At 41.3% G+C, this 22,119-nt stretch overlaps 1 protein-coding gene across 4 annotated transcripts in view; it reads right to left on the minus strand.

Moving 5' to 3' along the window:
• Nucleotides 1–737: 737 nt before the first annotated feature.
• TNRC6B (trinucleotide repeat containing adaptor 6B) overlaps nucleotides 738–22,119 on the minus strand; it is a 179,731-nt gene continuing 158,349 nt past the window's right edge. For all 4 annotated transcript variants that reach the window (XM_087448894.1, XM_014793227.2, XM_087448895.1 and 1 more), the window contains 11 exons: nucleotides 21,484–21,615; nucleotides 21,118–21,213; nucleotides 20,748–20,940; nucleotides 13,259–13,396; nucleotides 10,878–11,054; nucleotides 9,407–9,553; nucleotides 8,565–8,660; nucleotides 6,045–6,269; nucleotides 5,513–5,583; nucleotides 2,731–2,870; nucleotides 738–1,470 (listed from right to left, as the gene is read on the minus strand). In XM_087448894.1, coding sequence (XP_087305020.1) covers nucleotides 1,083–1,470; nucleotides 2,731–2,870; nucleotides 5,513–5,583; nucleotides 6,045–6,269; nucleotides 8,565–8,660; nucleotides 9,407–9,553; nucleotides 10,878–11,054; nucleotides 13,259–13,396; nucleotides 20,748–20,940; nucleotides 21,118–21,213; nucleotides 21,484–21,615 — 1,803 coding nt within the window. In that variant the 3' untranslated portion in view covers nucleotides 738–1,082. The remainder of the gene's footprint in view (nucleotides 1,471–2,730; nucleotides 2,871–5,512; nucleotides 5,584–6,044; nucleotides 6,270–8,564; nucleotides 8,661–9,406; nucleotides 9,554–10,877; nucleotides 11,055–13,258; nucleotides 13,397–20,747; nucleotides 20,941–21,117; nucleotides 21,214–21,483; nucleotides 21,616–22,119) is intronic.

Consider the following 22,119-nt stretch of genomic DNA (forward strand, 5'->3'; position numbering starts at 1 on the left):
TTCCTTTAAAAAACAGAAATAAATAAACACACAGTTGCTCCAAGAGGTACCTCCTGCTCTCCTAAATTTTTGGACTTGGCAGTGCTCCACTCTACTGCTAGGTCAGAAGAAAAGCTCGAGAAAACTCACACTCAGGCTAGTTTGCAAATGTACAGGAGCTCCCTGCTTTAATCATTAAAAAGCACTCTGTTCATCTTAATGCGGCCCAACGGAGTTGCTTCAGTAGCAGTGGCTCCCCGAGTTTGTGTGTTCTCATAGTTTAAAAAAAATAAAACAAAAAGCAGATGGCCGGCCAGCCAGCCTGCAAACTGTCAGCAATGCAGCTTTCTGAGAAATGAGGGTGGTGGTGGAGGAGGAGGAGGAGGACACAGGCATACACACACACAGAGACAGAGAGAAGGATGCACGCGAATGCACATGAACACACGTGCACACACATACCAGAACGAGCATGCCTGGGCAGTTACATGTGCCAGAACACACTGGTATTTATCAACCAGCCAGTCACAAATTTTTTCCTTTTTTTTTTTTTTTTAGGTTTTTCGTGTTTTTGTTTTTAAAGTGAGGCTCCGTCAAGTCTTCCCTCCCCCCACCCCAACAATTCTTTTGAATTCCCCTCCCTCCCAAACATGGTAGACCTAAGGACGGAAACACACCCAGTGCAAACAAAGTTAAAAAGCTATTTTTTTTCAGTATATATGTTTCTTAGCAACAACTTCCATATAACATGAAAAAAGTGAAAAACTAGAAACTAATTTTTTTAATTTTTTTGTGTTTAAATTTAAATGGTATGTGTACTTGCTTCACATTGTCTTTCTAGGTTGGCGTTCATGATTCAAGTATTTCAAGAGTGATATGTTCTCTTTTTGGATTCATATTCCAAACAAAAAAACTGAAGGTATAAGGGAGGCAACTATGTGCTCAGACAGTCTGTCAATGACCCACCTTTTTTTCTCTCTCCGTTTTCTTTTTTTCCTTTTAAAAATGTATTTATTGCAAGTTGAAAAAAAAAACGAAAAGGTCAAGTTAGTGCTGCTGCTGTTCCAAAAAAGGTCACGAGGTCAGAGTTGAAAGTTCTAAGTTCAGATTGAATCCGACCCTCCTCCCAGAAGGTCACCAGGTAGTAAAGGAGCAGGGCTGCCCATCCTATGGGGGTCTTCCACAGTTGGGACTCCCCACAAGCTAGAAGAATAGTTTGGGGGGCCCCACAATGAAGCGCCGGCAAGATCGGCCCCGCTGCTGCCACCAGCACTGCTGCTCCATTGCCCGAGCCCTGTGGACCCACCGAAAAGATTCAGAGCAGGTCCAACAGGATCTGACTGGGTCTGGCTGGTCTCCAGCGACTGCCAACCGGCTGTGGGTGCACTCGGGGTTGCTGCAGGTGTAGGGGGCTGAGCTTGAGCCAGAAAGCGGCTAACTTCATCATCGGTGGCAAACTCAGCCAGGATGGTAGTGTTTCCCAACACACACCTGGAAAAAAAGGGGAGGGAAAGAGCTATGGATTTGAGGGAAATCCCAAAGCACACAGGGACTGAGTATTTTGAGTCCTCGCTATTCAAAGTGTGGTCCTTTGACTAGCAGCTTCCACATCTCCTGGATGCTTTCTGGAACGCAGAATCGTGGGCCCCACCCCAGGCCTACAGGGTCACAGCTTGCATTTTAACCGGACCGCCAGCTGATTGAGAAGTACTGATTCACAGCAATAAGGTATCACTAAATCTCAAGATATCAAAGACTACGTGGGGGTACTATGTATCGATATCCCTCGGCAGATGGGATTTCTATGTCAAGAAAAATGTCACCTCTTTTTGTACCCCATGGGAGGTAAAAGATCACACCACCCCAACATCAAGGTGGACCAGCTTCAGACAGCTGGAAGTGCCGCTCTGTCTCAGGGCTGGGCTTGCTGCCTGAGCCTCGCCATCACCAGCTTGCTCTGATCGTAGCTTGCTGTTGTGGCATCTACAGCCACAAGGAGTCAGCTCTCTCCTGGCCACCAGTTTGACAGTGGCTGGGAGGGGGATGGGCAAAGTCAGATCCAGTCCCACCTACTTCAGGCAAAACGTCCACTACCCACACCAAGACCATAATATTTCAACGTCACCCACAAAGAAGCCAAAGCAGCTAAATTCTATTATGAAAAGTGACAGCACTTACGATGCACTTACGATGTTTCACACTTTCATTAATATTCGCTTTGTTTTATGGTACTTAAAATTTACTCACTACACTACTTCACAAATTCTTTTTTTTTTTTTTTTGTGAGGAAGACTGGCCTTGAGCTAGTATCTGTTCCCAATCCTCCTCTTTTTGCTGAGGAAGATTAGCCCTGAGCTAACATCCGTGCCCATCTTCCTCTATTTTATGTGGGAGGCCTGCCACAGCATGGCTTGACAAGCGGTGCATATGTCTGCGCCTGGGATCCGAACCTGCGAACCCCAGGCCACCCAAATGGAGTGCTCGAACTTAACCACTACGCCACCAGGCTGGCCCCATCCACAAATTCTTTACTTTTCCAATTCTAATTATCAGCCTACAATATACACAGGACAATCCATGCTTAAGCAGGTAGAAAAAGATTAGCCACCTCAGTACCTAAGCAATTGCCTATGTGATGATGCTGTTTTAGTGCATGGTCTCGTGCATCTTTGTTTAATTAAGCAGGTGCCAAATACTCACGTGTGCATCTTCCTGCGTGTCTGTCTCAGTGATAGTAGGATGGGTACTCACATGTGCAGTGCAGTTTGGGCCTTGGCCGCCTCCTGTTTGGTGCTGTATCGGATCAGGGCGGTGCCCTGGGTTAGGTTCAGGTGGAATGTCAGCAGTGGGCCATGCTGCATGCAGATGGTTCTCAAGGTTGACCCATCAATCTAAGGAGTAACGACATTCATGAGATAAAAACTGGAAGTGGGGTATGAAAGGAAGTCAAGTGACCTTTCTTATACATGAGAATAAGAAGGACTTCTGGTTTGTAAATAGTAGTATCAGTACTAAATAAGTCTTGGAGAGATGAATGAAGAACTCAAGGCAGGAAAGGGGTGCATCGAGTAAGAGGTCTTAAAGGCAAATTTTAAGACGTTCAAAGCACTGGACTGAGATCTAATGTGCCATTTTGCAAATAAACAAGTCTGCATAAATATAGCTCAAAAGAAAAGCATGTGATTCAATGTATGGTTTATTTCCCTTAAGAGGTTAACAAGCGAACGTGTGCTGATTTATAGAGCCTTAAAAAGCAGAAATAACATGGTACCCAAATAAGAATTGAAGAACACATGAAAGTTCTCAGCATCATTACTAATGCAGTATTCTTCCAACTCCCCATTAACAATCTCACATAGAGCTCAAGAGAAAGACACAGACAAGAAAAGCACTGTTATCCATCTGATGATTTAAATGCTGACAGCTGGCCTAGCTCAAGACTATTCTGATGTCCTCTTACTCCTACTCTGGTCATCTCAGGGTGAGACGATTTCTACCTACTTCTCTGTGTCCTCAGCCAACTTGACCAAAGGCTGTAGCTGCTCACCTTAGTCAGAATCTCCCCACTAAGATATTCAGTGATTAGAGACAACAGCCCTCATCTGTGACTCAGATGAACAAATCTATTTATTCACTCTGATTAATTTATTTGTATCAAGATCTTAACTAGGTTTAAGCTGCTCAGTCCAACATTTCAGGTGATTTCTTTGGAAGGGAAGCAGATTACCATTGGAATAGCCTTAAAAAGTTGTATAATTAGCAACAGCAGTGGAAACATTCTGTGGTTTCATCTGCGGGATGAAAACAGGCAATTTCACTATAGTTCTTTATAGAAAATGACTGGAGAAACAGCTCTTAGCATTGTTTCGTAAGTGAGAATCAACTATGTAAGCATTTCAGTGTATGCCACAGTGACTTTTCCGGATACATGTCCTCTAAACAACTTTTAGGTCATAAAAAGTAAATTTATCCAGGAACCAAAGATATGCCCTTATAGCCTTCTTTTAAACTGTGATTGAGATTAGTCTCCTATTAGGTAGTTTTGATTTTAAAATTAATCAATTCTTTCTAATACAAACACAGCCAATCCCTATATTCATTTTATGCATATATACATATGTACTTGCTGTTTTTCATTTGATAAAACAGAAGTAAACAGCTGGTTAGCTTGCCCAGGTTCCTTTCAACACAGTATATCCCTTATTGCTTCTCTCACCCGAACCATATTATGCCCACCATACTATGTGACAACTTATAAACAACGAGGCATATATAGTTTTGAGGATGGTTATATAAAATCTTCATACTTCAGTCAACTATTAACTAAAAAAATAACCTGGGTCTTTTAGCTGAGTTGTTTAGATATGGAGATTAAGAGCCGACTCAGACTCTTCCTCACATTAACTATATTTAGGAAACTGCCTTTCTCCACGTGTACCTTGAAATACGAGCCCTGGATTACTCCCACAAACGGGTTCAATGGGCAAATAAATTTAGGAGAAGCTGTATTCCCCCACAGAGGATCATAATACATGTTAGCATATTAAAGGGTCTAAGAAGTCTTATAGTGAAGAAATCTGCTTAATTTTGTTTACTCAAGTATACATTCCAAACATATTAGGCCAGAGACCTGTTAATATCCCTTGGGAACACTCTGGAAAACGCTGGCTTAGTAAAGTATGCATAAATCCATTTATGAATTAAATGCTAGACAATTCATTCTATGTGTCAAAGGGAGGGAGGCATAATTGACTCCTTTTAACAAGGTGGTGTAGAGGTTGTGCTGTCAAGTCCAAATAAAGGTCATGGGCTCCGTGTCGATGGGTTCATTAAACCTCACTTGAGCGCTCAACGTGAGGCTGCTGCAGATACGTCAGTTATCAAGCAACCAAGGTGAAAGGGAGAGTGGATTGGTGCAAATGAAACCCCTCCACTGGATAAACAACCCAGAGGGCATGCTCTGATGACAGCAAATGAGTAATGCCATCTACATACAGAGGATAACAGATGGAAAATTAAAAGCACCTATACGGCATTTAAGCTATGAAACTGATAGATTCCTTCTACTGCAGAGACTAATGGTTAACTACTTATGAAGCATAAAAATGGTTAATTTTGAGCCTCAAGTCTTGCTGAATAACTAACACAAAAAGAGGTAACTTTTTTACATGTGGTTAAAACACTTGAAACATCCTTTTCCCAGCTGGTTCCAGATTCTGACAGGCACATCTACAGAACAAATTATCTCTGCTAAACAGAATTCACCAGATAATACCACCCCGCTCTCATTTTTTTATAAACTACCCACGTTAACACCACCCTGAAGACGGGTGTGAAGCTGAGTAGCCAACATCCCCCATTCAGAAGTAGGCTTCAAGCCTTGGGATGGGGAGACCCAACCCTGCAGGCTGGACTCTCTGCAGTGACCAGGAAATAAACGAGCACTCCTACCTGCCAACCTCCCACATCTCTGAGTTTCCCTCTCTTCATACAATCAAGTCCTATCCAGAAAATCACAAGAAAGCATGATTACCTGTGGAGTGAGATTGTGAAGAACCAGCCAGTAACTAGGACGAACCGAACCACCATCACTCCAGGTAGAGGCTGTAAGCAACCAGAAAAAAAGATTAGGAAGAGCTATCAAAAAATTAAGAAAGCCGTAAGGGAAAAACATTTTCACATAGCCCACACGTTTCTTCACTCCTTTTATACATTATCTCCTCTCGTCCACCTCACTCTGACCTTCTTCATCTTGTCACTGAACCGCCAGTTCTCTTTTCCTAGACCTTGACCCTACATACTCTTATGCCTTACTTGTAAGACAACATTTTCCTCCCGGAGTTCTCACTCTGCCATTAGTCATTTTTACTCCATTGGTACCTTGGGAGTTCTTGGGTCCCTCTGTCTTACATTGACTGTGATTTTCCACTCAAGAGATACTTTTTCCTCTACCAGACACCCACGATTGCCTCTCTCGTGAAGACTTCATCACGTCTTCACCATTTGTGTTAACACAAGCCCCTTGTGTTTGAACAATGGTGCTCCTTTAGGCAGATCCTTCTCACCTGAGGCAAGCCGTGAGTCCTGTGTCCCCCACCCCCTGACTGATCGGGGTGCTGTGCTGCTCCAGGGAGATGACGGTTTGGGGTTGGTCAGACCGGGAGGTGGGCGGGGCAGCGGTGTAGTGTTCCTTGAGGAAATATGGTTTTTCCACATCTTGTTGGAGAGATGAGTGGGGTTGTGTCCTATGGGATCTGGGGACCATGTTGATTTGTAATCAGGGAACTTTGCTATAAGATGAGAAAATTAAGGAAGGAATAAGGTTAGATAGGTCACTTTTGTCAATAAATACACACAAATTTTGTGTGTGTATATATGTATACACACAACATACACATAAATATACATTTATAGTCTAAAAATATTAAGTGCACATTTACGAGTAGCAATACAAAATAATATTGTTCTTTGAGCTTATTAAACATAAAATTTTCAATGACTATTACTCTGAACTGACAAATTAACACATAAACCAAAGATTTAATAAGATAACTAATTCTCTACTGCTTTCTTAGCTAAACACAACCCGAAAGGGAAGATAAATTCAAGGAAAGTATTCCTAAAGCCATTAGTCTTACAGACCTAGCAGAACATGAACCCTAGCAGAACTAAAGTGTTCTATAAATACTTATTGACTGAATGGATGTACATTAGAAAATTATACTTTTCTTAATTCAGGATATTAGATGTCAACATTCAAACAGATTTTTAATACACAATGAACAAATAATCACTAAGGGATTACTATGTTGTAAGGGGGCTAAATCAGTGTTGTGGGTAATATGAGCAGTTATTCTCAAGAACTTCAAGTTCAGATGGGAAGACAGAATAGATGAACAACAGAATCAGTAACCCCAGGCAACATCATATATGTTCAATACACAGAGGAGAAAGATAATGCTGGGCTGTCAGCAAAGGCTTTGCAAAGACAGGTCTTGAAGGATTTACACAAATAGATGGGCTCAGAGAGACAGGAAAATATAAACAAGGTTCAGCTTCAACTCCCTCTGTACCAAATATGTTTTCCGGCAATTTTGGCTAAACATTTCACAGGGGCAGAGAGGTAAAGGAGGCCATCAAGATAGGTTGGGGGCTGATGAAGATGCTACCAGGAGTTTTTGCAGTAGATTTAGCACGTAGTGTTTAAACGAGGGTCTAAACCTGGGTGACAGCAAACGGCTGTGAGAGATATTACTGCAGAATAAACCATTTGGGAGACATCATCACTGCCTGGATCCAGGGAGTGAGGGAGAGAGAGGGAAGAGTGAGAAAATACTGAGATTTTGTGACTAAGTGAGGCACAGGAGCATCATTAAGAAAAATAAAGTGTTAAGAAGGAAAGACACATTTGGGGGTGGGAAAGCATACGCTCAGTTTTAGACAAGTCTGAGGTGATCTGGTGTCATCTCTCAGGTGAATGTTCAATTGACAAACGATAAAATAGTTCAACCTGAGATATGGGCAGTACAGGAATAAAAGAGTTAGGTGAAAATGAGCTTTTACGTGTAAAGGAAGAAGTATAACGTAGGGTGGTGGTTAGAAACACAGACGGCTGAGATGCTCCTTTACACACTCACTCAGACCTGAGGCAAATTCTATCAGCTCTTTGAATCTCAGTTTCTTTATCTACAAAATGGGGATAACACCAGGACGTCCCCACAGATGCTGGTGAAGGTAAGGTTAGAATTCATGCCTGGTCTGCAGGAGCATTCAATAAATGATAGGTCATTGTTGTACTGTTGATACGACACAGAGGTGGAAAGAAAAAGAGACAATTTGTGAGGCCATTAACCTGCAGTGTCTTAGTAAGTAGCTAAGGATTTGTTTTATTTGCTTTTGCTTAGACAAAGATCAGAAGCCTTAATGATTTTAACGGCTTAAAGTCCAACTTTTGCAAGACCAAGATGATTTGTCTCCCAATGACTAATGATCTGTCTACTAATCTATAAGGCACTGTGTTACGTGAGTGACTTCAAAGGCTTTATTCTATCCATTAACTTTTCCATTCCTTACTGTCTTTCAAAAAAACACAAGGACTTCATATGCTGTTGGTAGAATTAATCAAAGGTCCTCTTTTTTTCCCTTGGCCATCTCCCCTTAGCCTTTGTCTGTAAGTGGAAGGATTTTTAGAGAAAAAGCAAGCTATAATTGGCTGCCTTAGGAATAACAACCTGGACTTAATTGGTTCTTCCCATGGCCTCCGAGGCTCTTGGGAGACTTGTTAAAAGAAAAGCACTTGAGTCGTCAAGATATAACCTCTGCCCTCTGAACACCCACAGCTCCCTGCAATTATGTCACCATCTGCCTTGTCCTAAAGCCATATTTGTCTCATCATACCTCTGTGGGACTAGAAGCTCCTCAAGGACATGGCCCATACAAGAGGTGTGCCTCCATCTATGCTGACCTATGCTATTCAACCTCTGTGAAAGTATTCCTTAAGAAATAAACACCAATTTCCTTTGTAAAAAAAGGCAACCTGATGGAAGAGTGCTAACCGAAGGGAAACAAATAGTTCATACTTGTACCTGAAGTGCTATGAACGTTGGTGAAGGAGTTGTCAGAGGCACTGTAGGGCCAGGCACCAGGTGAAGGCAGCGAGGTGTTGAGGGAAGAATTAGACCCTTTGGGTGAACATGAAGAGCACGACAAAAATATTGCAGATAAATGTCAGTATAACCAGTGAAACTTTTATTTATTTATTTTTTTGTGAGGAAGATCAGCCCTGAGCTAACATCCATGCCAATCCTCCTCTTTTTGCTGAGGAAGACTGGCCCTGGGCTAACATCTGCGCCCATCCTCCTCCACTTTTTATGTGGGATGCGGCCTCAGCATGGCTGGACAAGCGGTGCGTCGGTGCGCGCCCGGGATCCGAACCCGGGCCGCCAGCAGTGGAGCGTGTGCACTTAACCGCTATGACATGGGGCCAGCCCCTAACCAGTGAAACTTTTTTTTTTTTTTTTTAAAGATTTTATTTATTTTATTTTTCCCCCCAAAGCCCCAGTGGATAGTTGTACGTCGTAGCTGCACATCCTTCTAATTGCTGTATGTGGGACTCGACCTCAGGATGAACGGAGAAGTGGTGCCTCGATGCGCACCCGGGATCCGAACCCGGGCCACCAGCATCGCAGCGTGCGCACTTAACCACCAAGCCACAGGGCCGGCCCACCAGTGAAACTTTTAAGTATTTTATGTAACTTTCAACAGAAGGGAGAACAAAATATATCTAAAAAATAAATGTGAAAAGCTACATATTCTTATGTTTTCTGGTTAAATTATTAGATACTGGCAAGTACAAATGAAGCCACAGATTGACAAATATGAAAATGCCGGGTGTTGAATAAACACAAGGGATGTTTCATTTATTTACCTGTGGTGTTATCCCGCAGAAGTTGGTGGTCAGTATCTACAATGGGAGATGTGGCTGTACCCCCCAGCACACTTCCTGGGGTGACATAGGGGTCAGATTCAGGGTCAATGTTTTGGATACCTTTCCATGGCACTCCTGGTTGGAATTCTGAGACAAAGAGAACAAATATTAGAGGTAGGAGGTTGTTCAAAACATGGTAAAATCAAGTTATTTTTTGATACAAGAAATAGATCTGTGAAAAGTCTAAATACTGAATCTTTATCTCAGATTTTCATCAAAAATTTTTTTAAAAATTCAGCCCAAACATATACTCTGCCAGCAGCACCTTTGTGTCATTACCACAGGTCAACTTTCTCTGTCTGTCTCTCTGGTAGGGAACTTGATGCCAGAGCTCATCTGGGCCTGGCCCCAGTACCTGCTGTTCCTGCTCCCAGGGAAATGCAGGCCTGAGGGCCGGGAGGCAGGGTTAAGTAGTCTGGTGCTCATGAGAACTGTCCAGCCATCTAAGATACAAACTGGGAGAAAATCTGGGTTAGAGATCAGTGACCTCTCCCATATATGTCACCAGAAACTGGCTCAGATGCATAAAAGAAAACGTAATACAAATGACCACCGCTCTGTGGAACATCCAGGGACAGCCAGCAGGAATAATTTGACTTATCATGAGAAAGCTTAGATTACGTATAAGTGTTTTCAATTTTTTATTGGTTAATTTAAATTATATTTAAAGCTATGAGATCAAATTAATAAATTTTTATGTTCCTAATTATGATCAGGAAGAGCAATATGTATTATGTGAACAATATGCATTAAATGATCCTACTTAAATAGAATGAAACTATACATAATCATATCACAAATATCTCTGTATAGAAAGAGGTTTAGAAGGACATATACCAAATATTTTATTTTTGCTTTACTAAATTTAAAAATTTTTCTACAATGAAAATAGATTACTTATATCAAAATACAGAGAAGGAAAAAGGTAACAGTATAATTGCACTCACTACTGTATACCTGGAAGCTAACTGATGATAAATACTTGCTTAATCTATACATAAATCAATTCTAAGGACGTTTCAGAAGAACCCAGGTTACAAGGCATCCCATGCGCGGATGAATGCTGCTGAGTCCTGGCTCCAACGTTACCTTCTTTTATCCCCATTTTCCACTCCTCTGACTTCCTTTAGCTTATCTATACCTGTGCAATATTTACCACACGGTAACTTAGCTTGTAGGTGATCAGCGTCCACAAACTTACCTTCCTGACTGAACTTTATAGAGCAGAGAGCCTATCTAATGAAAATTTCCTATATTCCCACAGCATAGCATATGCCTTGCTTTTATTAGACAATAATTACTCCAAGTGAGTGCCTTAGTAAAGCAGGTGGCAAAAGCAATCTGTTTAGAACCTGAAGTTAACAATTAAAAAACAAATGGTATCTCAGAAAAAACACTTCCTGGACAATACCTGGAGGCCAACTGGCACTGCTGGATTTACTTCCAAGTTTATTTGTTGGTGGAGATTTGGCAGGTAACCAGCTATCACCAGCAGGACCCGTATGGCCACCCAGTGTGTCACCCGGGATGATATCAAACTGGTTGTATGGTGACCCTCCTCGGGTCTTACCAGGGGCCACTATAGCGCCTGAGAAAGGAGAGAGGAAATTAATTCACACCCAGAAAGGACTCCTGTGAACAAGACTTGTCAATCTCACATTCAGAGGAACTCAAACAAACACATTATCCTGAAGCTTATGCAGTCAAAAGAGCACTGGAATGTGAGATCCCACACGAGAGCCAGTATATAATTAATGAGCAGTCTGACCGTGGACAATCCATTTCACCTTTCTGAGCCTCTCAGCTTCTCACTTTATGCACACAGCTCTGTTCTCATTCTTGAATGTTCCTTTCAGTTTTAAAATTCCATGGTCTTATGAAATTAAGGAAACTTTCATAAACTACGAATCATACCATTATGCCCCCAGTTTCTATACTAATGACTCAAGAATGAGAAACAGGAAAAATACTAAACAATCTGTGGCACATAAGAGGGTTTTTAACTACTTTTCTACTGACACTACCCACCCAAGTCCTCAAGTGCTGATCAGGCCTAGCTTAGCTGGAAGCAGCAGTGTAAACAGAGGGAGGCCACTGGCGAGAAAGCATCTGCAATTGCTTTAAATTCCAAAGCAGTGAGATGGAATTCCTGCCTCTGGTCTCCGCCAGCACAAGACCAGCAGTGAACTCTGCCCCTCTGAGATCCAGGGCCCCACACACCGAGAACAGCAGACCCTTTGTCACTGCCTTCCTGAGAGCATTTCAGCGGTTTTGTCGGTGCCCCCTTCATGCATTTTATATGCTACGAGGCAGGGAAAAAATGAAAAGCTTAAAACTCCCTTCAACTAACAAAAAATGAGCTTTTACTTTAAATAAAATTTTCAGCCTCTGTGAGATACCATTCTACTTATTTCTCAAATGAATTTTACATGTTGTATGTGTCACCTGATCTATTCTTAGGATGCTATTTAAGAACAGATAAAATTATTTCCAGGGTAATGTATTAAAATATTTGTGTAAATATTGATTAAAATAATCTGTTTGGTTTGGCCTAGCAGGAGTATTATCAAAACTATCTCCGTGCTCAGCTAAGAAGTCATTTGCTTTTCTGGAGCCACTGACAGAAATTTGACTCAAGAGGATGTTACAGTGAAGTAGGAGAAAATGAAAAGCTACATTACCTTGGGGATTGCTAAGGAAATGGGGAAAACACTAGCTACAAGCTCTAAAAAGGCACGTGGATAGTTTACCTTCAAGATCTCCTCTCACACGCCATTTTGTATTTGTCGTCACCCACCTATCATGTCTCTGGGGGCAAGGGGAGCTGATGATTCATCCAGCCTAAGGAAGCACGGTAAGTGTCCAAAGCAACAGATGCTGGGCTTGGCTTACTCAGTACAGAAACAGATTTTATAGTTTCAATAAATTATTCTTGATCTCATAGCACAAAATCAAATGATAATGCATAGGGATAGCACACAGAGAGCTCCATGTGGCCACTTCACCAGCCTCCCGGATGGGCACAGTGAAGAGTGATTCATAAAGGAATCCTGAAAGGCTTCAGACTGACGGGGCTAAGGCCTGCCAGGGAGTCGCAGCAGGAGCAGTCCAACACCTATTTATATTTGGTTCTCATGGATACAGTTGAGTCCAAGTGATTAGCATCCAATGAAACAAACATTGAAACAAAGGCTGAAGGAAGGTTCTAAGACCTTTTATCTGTTTTACAGGGAAATGGAGAAGATCTTACAGAGAATTATGGCGATGAAGGGCCAACCCACATTCACAACCAAAGCCTACAATGCCCTTAGTTGCTGTCTTGCAGGCACCATAATTCATAAAGAACTAGAAAGCTTCGTGGAGAGTTCAAATCTCATGTATTGATCCATTAGTCATCCTTTGGAGATTAAAACGTTCAAATAGTCAACATGTAATATGTTTGTGGTGATCTCTTGCACCTCAAAAAAACTGATTCTGTTCTCTCAGACAATTTATTAAGGTTTTACCATAACGGGCGCTCTCAAGTTCACTGCTACTACCCTCAATGCCACTGCAGGTGGGAAATTTTGCTCCCTTAATTAGAACTAGCACTTGAAGTTTCTTATAAGTTGAAATACACACAACTCCAATCTTCCTCTCATGGGTGATCATAAGATCAGGGGGGAAAAAAATCAAGAGACTCATTAAGAAGAAGCTAAAGATCTGTGCTTCAGAATAATTTTATAGGACACTTCATCAAGGCCTGCTGAGGGTCAGAACAGTGCCAGCTCATAGTACTTTGCTTGCTCTTACCATTTTTGTGCATATTGGCTTCCTGTGTGGCTACAGAGGGCAGTCCCTCCATCATGGAGGTCCACTGTTTAAAGCGAGACTCTGTTCCAGCCTCCTTCCCACCAACCATGCCGTAGTCCATGCCGCCAGAGCTGAAGCCTAAAAGGAGAACCACATTTTATGTCTTTCTATAAATTTCTAGTATCAGTAACTAAGAGTTCTAAGGCAGAACCCGTGAACTGCTTCATTTATCACTGAAAGACTAAGTCACAAGAAGTTTCTTCACTCAGAAACAGATATTTTGATTCAAAATCCTGATCTTGCCTCTTTCTTGCTAAAAACGCGATGACTCTTTGTTAGGTTACAAAAATTTGTTAGGACTGCCATCTAATTAAGACCATACCAGTGCACTCATGCATTCACTTATTCATTTAGGTAATATTTGTGCCAGATAGAAGGCTAGGGCCAATGATTCTCCAACTGAAATGGAAATGTCCACATCAAACCACTATGATATAACAGCAGCTACGAGGTTGTAGTAAGGATATCTGGGGGAAGAAAAGCTTTGCAGAACAGGGGACATTTGATCTAGGGCCTAGGCAGGTATGCTAATCAGTCAAGGAAACCAAGTACAAAGCTCTGACTGATGACAGTCAGGCATGTTTAGGGAATGAGGAGGAGTTCAATGTGACTCCACTGCTTGGCTAACTATGGGCGAAGTGAGGCAGGAGATGGGGAGAAATGAAGAGCCATGTCCTGTAGGGTCTCTATGTATCAGGCCAAGGAGTTTGGACCTTTTCTCTCTAAGACAGGAGATAAAGAAATTTTTAAACAAGGGAGAGAAAGAGATAACTGAGTTTGTATTTTAGAAAGAGAACTGGCAGCGTGAGAATGGGGTAGGTGGAGGTCAAGGTAGAATCTATGAGATCAGTTTGATAAAAGTCTTTATGCAACAGTGAAGACCCCAGAGCTTGAATAGCTTCAATTAGTGAGAGTTCAGAATTTACTTTGCCATGAGCCCCCAGGCAAGCCTTGGGTGTCAGGCTTTTAGCAAGAGTGTAGGTGGGTAATGTTTTCCCACTGCACAGGTGAAACCAGTGTGGAAGGCTTGTTGATGGAGTCTCAGAGGGTCCACCATTCATTTTGGGTCAGAATGTACTTAATACTGGGCCGGCCCTGTGGCTTGGCGGTTAAGTGCGCGCGCTGCGATGCTGGCAGCCCGGGTTCGGATCCCGGGTGCGCATCGAGGCACCACTTCTCCGTTCATCCTGAGGCCGAGTCCCACATACAGCAACTAGAAGGATGTGCAGCTACGACACACAACTATCCACTGGGGCTTTGGGGGGAAAAAATAAAATAAATAAAATCTTAAAAAAAAAAAAAAAAAGAATGTACTTAATACTTTTTCAAACTGACTGTCAAAAACGTAAAATCAAGGACCAAAATAAACAAACGAAACAGGGGAAGGCAAGAACAATGAGTAACCACAGAAAAACGAAAAAGAGCCCTAGTAAATGTAGCAACAACACACAAGCACAGGCACCCCCGGGGCGTGAGCAGGGTTCCCACCACCACAAGGCTCAGCTGGCCTGCTGGAGCCAAGAGCCAAGCTACTGTTATTCGAGAAGGAGAGCAACTCTGCCAGGCAGACTCTACGCTCTACTCATTTTACTCTCCTACCATCTGGGGGCGTCTTCCTAGCCCTTAAGTTCCATTTATCCCAATCCCACTGAGGGCTCAGGTCACATTTTCTCCCCTGTGCTTCTCCCAGTTGTCAGGGATAGTTTCATAAACACATAATAAATCAAGTTCAAATCATTTCTAATACCTTCTTGACCTATGTTTAACATGTTGCTATTAATATAAAGAACACTGTTCCTTCACAGTCTGTAACTGCCTTTACTAGTCCAAGTGATTGCCTGGAGGGTGAGGGTCGGGAGCAGAAATCCTTGGAGGGAGCCGGAAATCTTTCAAATGAAATTTTTTAAAAAAAGAGTTTAAGATATTTTTTTCTTTTGTCCTATGAAGCTGAAATGAAATGAGACTGGAGGACAGGGCAGTTGAAAGGAACAAGGGCTTTCTCTGACATAAGCTTCAATGTCCTGAGTGTGTGGCTCCTTGGGCAAATTACACCTCTACCTCTGACAGACAAAACTAACTCAAGGTGCTTGGATGGCAGGCCATCTGAATACTTGGTTCCTGTCATTGAGAAAGAGTTTTTGAAAACAACCCAGAATTCTGGGGAAGATTAAAAAGAAGAAAAAAGGGATTAATAAGACGATAAGGAACCATTCCTTACACATTAATTTTCTTTAAAGTTGCTCTAAAATTTCTTTAAAACTCATAGTGAATTAGATTTAATTTCAGCTGCCTAGAGTTCTTTTGTGACACACGAAGTGTAGAAAATTAATGAGTTATAAATCTTAGGAGAGGGGAGAGTTTGAGCAGTTCCATCTGAATCTTAGCCAAAGTGGGCATCTTTCTTTCTCAGAAACCTGGAGATCAGACGCCACCAAAATATGGCAGCATTGTAACTAAACTACAAGGTTTGGTAAGGAAAAAAATTGAAGGGGGTGAGAGGGAGAATAGGACATAAAACTGCCATTAGAAAGGTTCAATCTGGGCCGGCCCTGTGGCTTGGTGGTTAAGTGCGCGCGCTGCGATGCTGGTGGCCCGGGTTCGGATCCCGGGTGCGCATCGAGGCACCACTTCTCCGTTCATCCTGAGGCCGAGTCCCACATACAGCAACTAGAAGGATGTGCAGCTACGACGTACAACTACCCACTGGGGCTTTGGGGGGAAAAAATAAAATAAATAAAATCTTTAAAAAAAAAAAAAAAAAAGGTTCAATCTACAAATCTAAAGCTATGAGAGGAAAAATTGACGCAAGCTTGTACACAACTCTTTCTCCGATGTCACATAGTAACTTGCACGACATTAGGATAGAGAATGCACTCAACAAATCTGGATGGAAGGAATTCTGCAGCATTGTGCTCTAGTGGCTGCAGTAACAGAAAGCAGAGGGGCACTCCACTTGTGACCTCTGGGCTATTTAGGAGCTATCATACCTCTAAAAACCCAGGAAAACACTGACTTTATTGTATTTGCTATTTCATCAAAATCAAACTTCCTCAGTGCACCAAGTGGCCTCCCTGTAATTCTCCAGCTCTCCAACACAGAACTTCAACTCAACTCAAACAAACCACTAGTTCAGTTCAATGAATATTTACAGAGAGCTTAAAGTCTGCCAGGCTCTGTGTTAAGAGCTGAGGCACAAACTAGCGATGAGACATGCCCCTTGCCTCCCCAGGGACTCATTTCACCAGTACATCCCTTTTACCTATCTCATCGTTCTTACAAATACAAGCCTTTGCTACCTTATCTGTCCTTGCCAGAGTTACTTCCTCCTGCCTCCACATACCCTAATTCATCGTCTATTCATCTCGACCACTTGGCTCAAGGCTCACCTCCTTGAGGAAACTCTCAAATACTTGTCCTTAATTCATCACTCCTTCTATAGTTGATGTCTACAGTTCTTTATTTTCTGCTACTCCTTTCGTTGTAGGTTAAAACACAAACTAGTGCTTTTACAATAATTATAATAAAGAATAAATTATAAAAGAAACAAATCCCCCACAGGTGCCCATTTAACACAACTGTTCTAATCCACATCCACATGCACATGTGATACTGACACGTTCATAACCCCAGGACAGATACAAATTACTCTTCTGCTATTTTAATAATCTCTAACACTCATAACTCTACTTTTCTCTGGGTATATCACACACATAAATGTTCCAAATTTTGATAAATTTTAAACATAAAAAGTAAAATTTTATTGGAAATGCATTTTATAGTAAGATGAGTGCCTTTGTTTCTCGATTAGTTCAGATAGCTATGAATGACTATGACTTATTACTAGAATGAGACTGACTTCATGCTACTCTATTCCTATTTTTAAACACTTTTGTAGACATAAAGCACTAAGAAATCTTATATAAATAAGGAGATGGGAAAAGGAGGAGTCTTGTTATATCACTTTATTCTCTGAATTCCTTTTTAAGTATATTCTCTTTCCCCCAGCTCAGTAACATAGATAGTAAAACATAATCTTTAGATAGGTCATTATCACCTGACAATTCAATTAGGCATACTTTTATTTTTTTGTGAGGAAGATCAGCCCTGGGCTAACATCCGTGCTAATCCTCCCCTTTTTGCTGAGGAAGACCGGCTCTGAGCTAACATCTATTGCCAATCCTCCTTTTTCTCCCCCAAAGCCCCAGTAGATAGTTGTATGTCATAGTTGCACATCTTTCTAGTTGCTGCATGTGGGACGCGGCCTCAGCATGGCTGGAGAAGCGGTGCGTCAGTGTGCGCCCGGGATCCACACCTGGGCCGCCAGTAGCGGAGCACGCGCACTTAACCGCTAAGCCACGGGGCCGGCCCAGGCATACTTTTAATTTTGCTAAAAGCAGAGAATTAGAAACCATCTATTTTACAAAAACAGTCATTTAAAGATTAGTTAAGCAGTCATTCAACTTTTTAATTTTGAGAAAACATAACAGAAGAGGCTTTATCAAGACTTCTTAGGAAACTTGTAATTATTCTTGCTACTCTTTCACCTACAGGTATCTTTTTTTTTTGGTGAGGAAGATCAGCCCTGAGCTAACATCTGTCGCCAAGCCTCCTCTTTTTGCTGAGGCAGATTGGCCCTGGGCTAACATCCGTGTTCGTTTTCCTCTACCTTTTATATGTGGGATGCCTGCCACAGCATGGCTTGATAAGTGGTGCGTAGGTCTGCGCCTGGGATCCGAACCTGCGAACCCTGGGCCGTGGAAGTGGAGCACGCAAACTTAACCGCTGCGCCACTGGGCCGGCTCTACAGATATCTTTTTCAGTTTGATAAACTCAGCATTAGGAAAACTGAAATACTCATTTTATTACAATTTTGCCATATAATCTTTTTCAAAAAAAATTTTTTTTATAATTTAATTAATTTATTTTTTCCCCCAAAGCCCCAGTAGATAGTTGTATGTCATAGCTGCACATCCTTCTAGTTGCTGTAGGTGGGACGCGGCTTCAGCATGGCCGGAGAAGCAGTGCGTCAGGGATCCAAACCCAGGCCGTCAGCAGCGGAGCGCGTGCACTTAACCCCTAAGCCACGGGGCCGGCCCTCAAAAAAATTTTAATCTCTGTATATACTTGAAATATATTTTCATCTAAATCTTACGGGTACAGATTTAGTTTATTCAAAACAGGCAGCCAAATCAGACTTACTTTCAGTCCCAAAATGTGTTTTTCAATTCAAATAAATGCAGTAATATGAATTAAGAAATATTATAACTGAAATAAATTACAAAATGCATCTTGTAAGGCAGATTATAAGTGGTCAGATCACAATAAATACCTAATAAAATTAATTTATATATTGCTTAATAAGTTATCAAATGTAAACAAGTTAATAAGTCAATATGTTCTTCCTCCTTACTTAATTTAGATTATGGTACATAGCTAAATTTAAATTTATTTAAATTCATAAGTTACTTATGAAACAGGGGTATGATAAAAAACATGAAATTTCTTCAGTAAATGTATGTATGTGTGTATATTGAACTCTGATCCTTCAGCCATTACGAATAGTTAAGACTCGAGTACAATAACACCATTAATCTAATAAGACATCATGATAAAATTTTTCTATACATTTAATAAATGAGAAAGGCATATGCTGCTAAAAACTAACAGACTTGCAGCCAACATATAATTTTACTTTTTAATAGGAGGCAGAAAATATTAAAGATGTTATAAGGACTGTCACTGGATTATTCCAAATACATCATGATTTTAGGTTTTTAACAACTGACTAACGCATACCCAGCCTAAAGGAAATCATATGAAAGTTTATTCACAGGCTTTACCTGATGCACTGTGAAAACGTATATTCAAAAGAGGCAGTGTCACTAACTCATACTGCTCAGGCTGTTTGAAGGTACTTTTCTTTCCACCTAAGACATGCCCTAGGGATGAGTAATGAGAAGAGCTGAAATGAACTGTGTGCATTTAAACTCGTGGAACAGCCACTTGTGGCTTCCAGATGCTCTCTTTGCTTTGACTGACTGGACTCTACTTCAAGAATTGTGTACTTTTTGACAAAGGGGGATGGAAGAAGCAAAGTTGCTCTGCTTTACTGTCATATACAGTGTCTAAATTCAAAACAGCTCAAAAGATACCAAAATACCAAGCTTCCTAAATCAAGCTTCACCCTTAACAGAAAACATGATTAAGAAGATGAAGACTGGGTACCCAGGGGTAATGACACTTTCACTAGTCATTACAGGAGGCTTCCTTCTTGTTTGGTGCCCTGCGTTCTACACCCCAGATGAGCATGCCCCGGCAAGACATGGGATGGGGGAAAGTTTGCCCTTCTTTTACATCAAGTGGAAGAAAGGTTATTTTAATTTAAGTCAGTTCTCAGGCAGGTCGTTTTTAAGAAAGAGTACAGCTGATGGAAGTTGAGAATCTGGAAATTAACTCCCTTAAAACTATCCAGGATCAAGGAGTCCTTGAAGTCTTTTATCTTTTCTGCATGTGGACACCTCAGTAGGAAGTGGGCACTCCACTCCAGTGGGTACCTCACAGAACTAAAGCACAGAGAGCAGGGCCATTTGTCCAGGGTCACTTTGTCACCCAGGAGCAGGGATTTCAGGTCTCCCCAACTCTTGTTTTTGAGTTTGCATAGAACAGTATCTTCTTCACCAAAATAAAATCTAAATGCTGTCACTCTAAGAAGAAACCTGCTGTGGTGTGTTGTGCCTTTTTAATTTTTAAATTTTATATTTAAATCGCTGTTGCCTCACTGATTGGATTCTGCTTACAACATGTTCCTCAGTTCTGAAAGAGCTACGATTTGCCTGCCAACAAATTCTTGATGAATGTCAAAGGTATAACTTTACTTGTGCTAATTCTATTTAAATCAGATGAAATACTAATATCAGAAGAATTTTATCAGTTTGCTTCATAATTTGAATTTTAGTTTTCCATTTTTTTTCAAGAGAAGGCAATTTTATCAGTAGAGCCAAACATCTCAACTTCTACATATTTTAATAGATTATAACCTCAGACATGTGTAGCACTTACAGCGTGTACAAACATTTAAACGGGCTTTGAAAAATTCCTGGTGGTAGGAGAGAAGACTGCCATTCATTAGTAGTAAAAGACTGCTTTGGAGTCAGAGAAGTTAGTTATTTACTAATACCGATATTATTACTAATAATATTTACTGTTATTTACTAATTGTGTGGTGTGCTTCGGAAAATCACTGAAACTCTAGATATTGATAACTCCAATATCTCATCTCTAAGACAGGGATGAGAATACTTATCTACCTTGTATGGCTTTGTGAAAACTGGGTAATGTAGGTCCAATCCCCCCATAGGCTTAGAATATGACCAGCAGATACAAAAAAAAAAAAAAAATTGAAAGGCAGTTTTCATTACTAACAACTTACCAGAACCATATCCAGGCATTGGCCCTTTGGTTTGAAGGTCTGGGAGCCCCACATTCAGGGTGTTGGGTACCATGTTGTCCAGATGCGGCTTGGGCCCAACAGGATGAGATGGCGAATGCTTCATGCTAGGCTGCCTCTGCTGGTGCTGCTGCTGCTGCTGTTGTTGCTGCAGTGCACTCACCATTCGAGCCAGCTGGAGGTGAGGAGTCCAGAGAGATGAGGAGGCCCAAGGGAAAATGGACACATGATAAGCCAACATCCTGAACTTCAAAGAAAAAGACTACATGTGATTCGTTCTTGCTATCAAAGAAGGTAAGCAGGATGCACTCCTCACATAGAGCACTCGAGGGACCCTTCCAATCCCACCTACCTGCTGCTCTTGCTGCTGGCGCACAGCTTGAGAAAGCTTTCTCTGGTTCTGTAACAACTGCTGCTGTTGCTGCTGCTGCAGGAGAAGCTGACATGCCTACAAAACAGGGGAGAGAGAGAGGACCGAAGCTGCCTGAGATGGACTTACTGAGAACACTGAAAGGGTTTGTGCACAGAAGTATAAGTTGCCAAATGAAAAGTGTCCATGAGGGAAGTACCAAGTTCCTGGTTTATTGGTCACATTTATCTCCACCTGAGCTGATATATCAACCCTTAAGCACACTCAATAGCTGGTATATAATTAAGCAAATCAAAGCTAAAGAAAAAAATATGCTTTTTAGCTATAGGAGGAACATCTGCTACTTACCAACTGAAATTGGGGAATTTGTGGAAGCTGGCTCAGCATGGCAATTTGTTGAGGAGATAACTGGGGCCCCACATTGAAAAGACCTGGATTCAGGCCACTGTTGGGAAACTGCTTGAGCATTGAGGCAGAAACCTAGCCAAAAGAGAGGAACTTTCAGAATTTACCAGAATAAAAAAAAAAATTCTTTTCAGTGAAAAGAATCTTGATAGATCTAAAGTAAGCATTGTCAATTTTTCCTTGAAAAATATTTATGAAAAATATTAAACGATTGGGAGAAATATACCAAAGTGTTACCAATGGTTATCTTTGAGTAGTGATAAGAGCTTTTTAATTCTCTTCTTAGACTTTCAATTTTTCTACAGTAAAAATTATGAATTTTGCAATCAAGAAATCATCTACAAGAAAAAAAAACTTAATATGACTTTTGTCTGAGAAGTTATTACTGGAAATGTGCCATAAAACACTCAGTGAACCCACTGAATCAGTTGGTGCCATGAGAACAAACTTAATCCCTCTTCCATGAGTGGCAAGTAGCACACTGGTTAACAGTTTAGTTCCAGAGGCAGACAGCCTGGGTCTGCCATTTCTAAGAATGTAACTCAGAGGAAGTTACTTACTAACCTTTCTGAGCCTCCT

This window comes from Ceratotherium simum, chromosome 25 (genome assembly GCF_057802395.1).
Source record: "Ceratotherium simum simum isolate JZ-2026a chromosome 25, ASM5780239v1, whole genome shotgun sequence".
Lineage (NCBI taxonomy): Eukaryota > Metazoa > Chordata > Mammalia > Perissodactyla > Rhinocerotidae > Ceratotherium > Ceratotherium simum.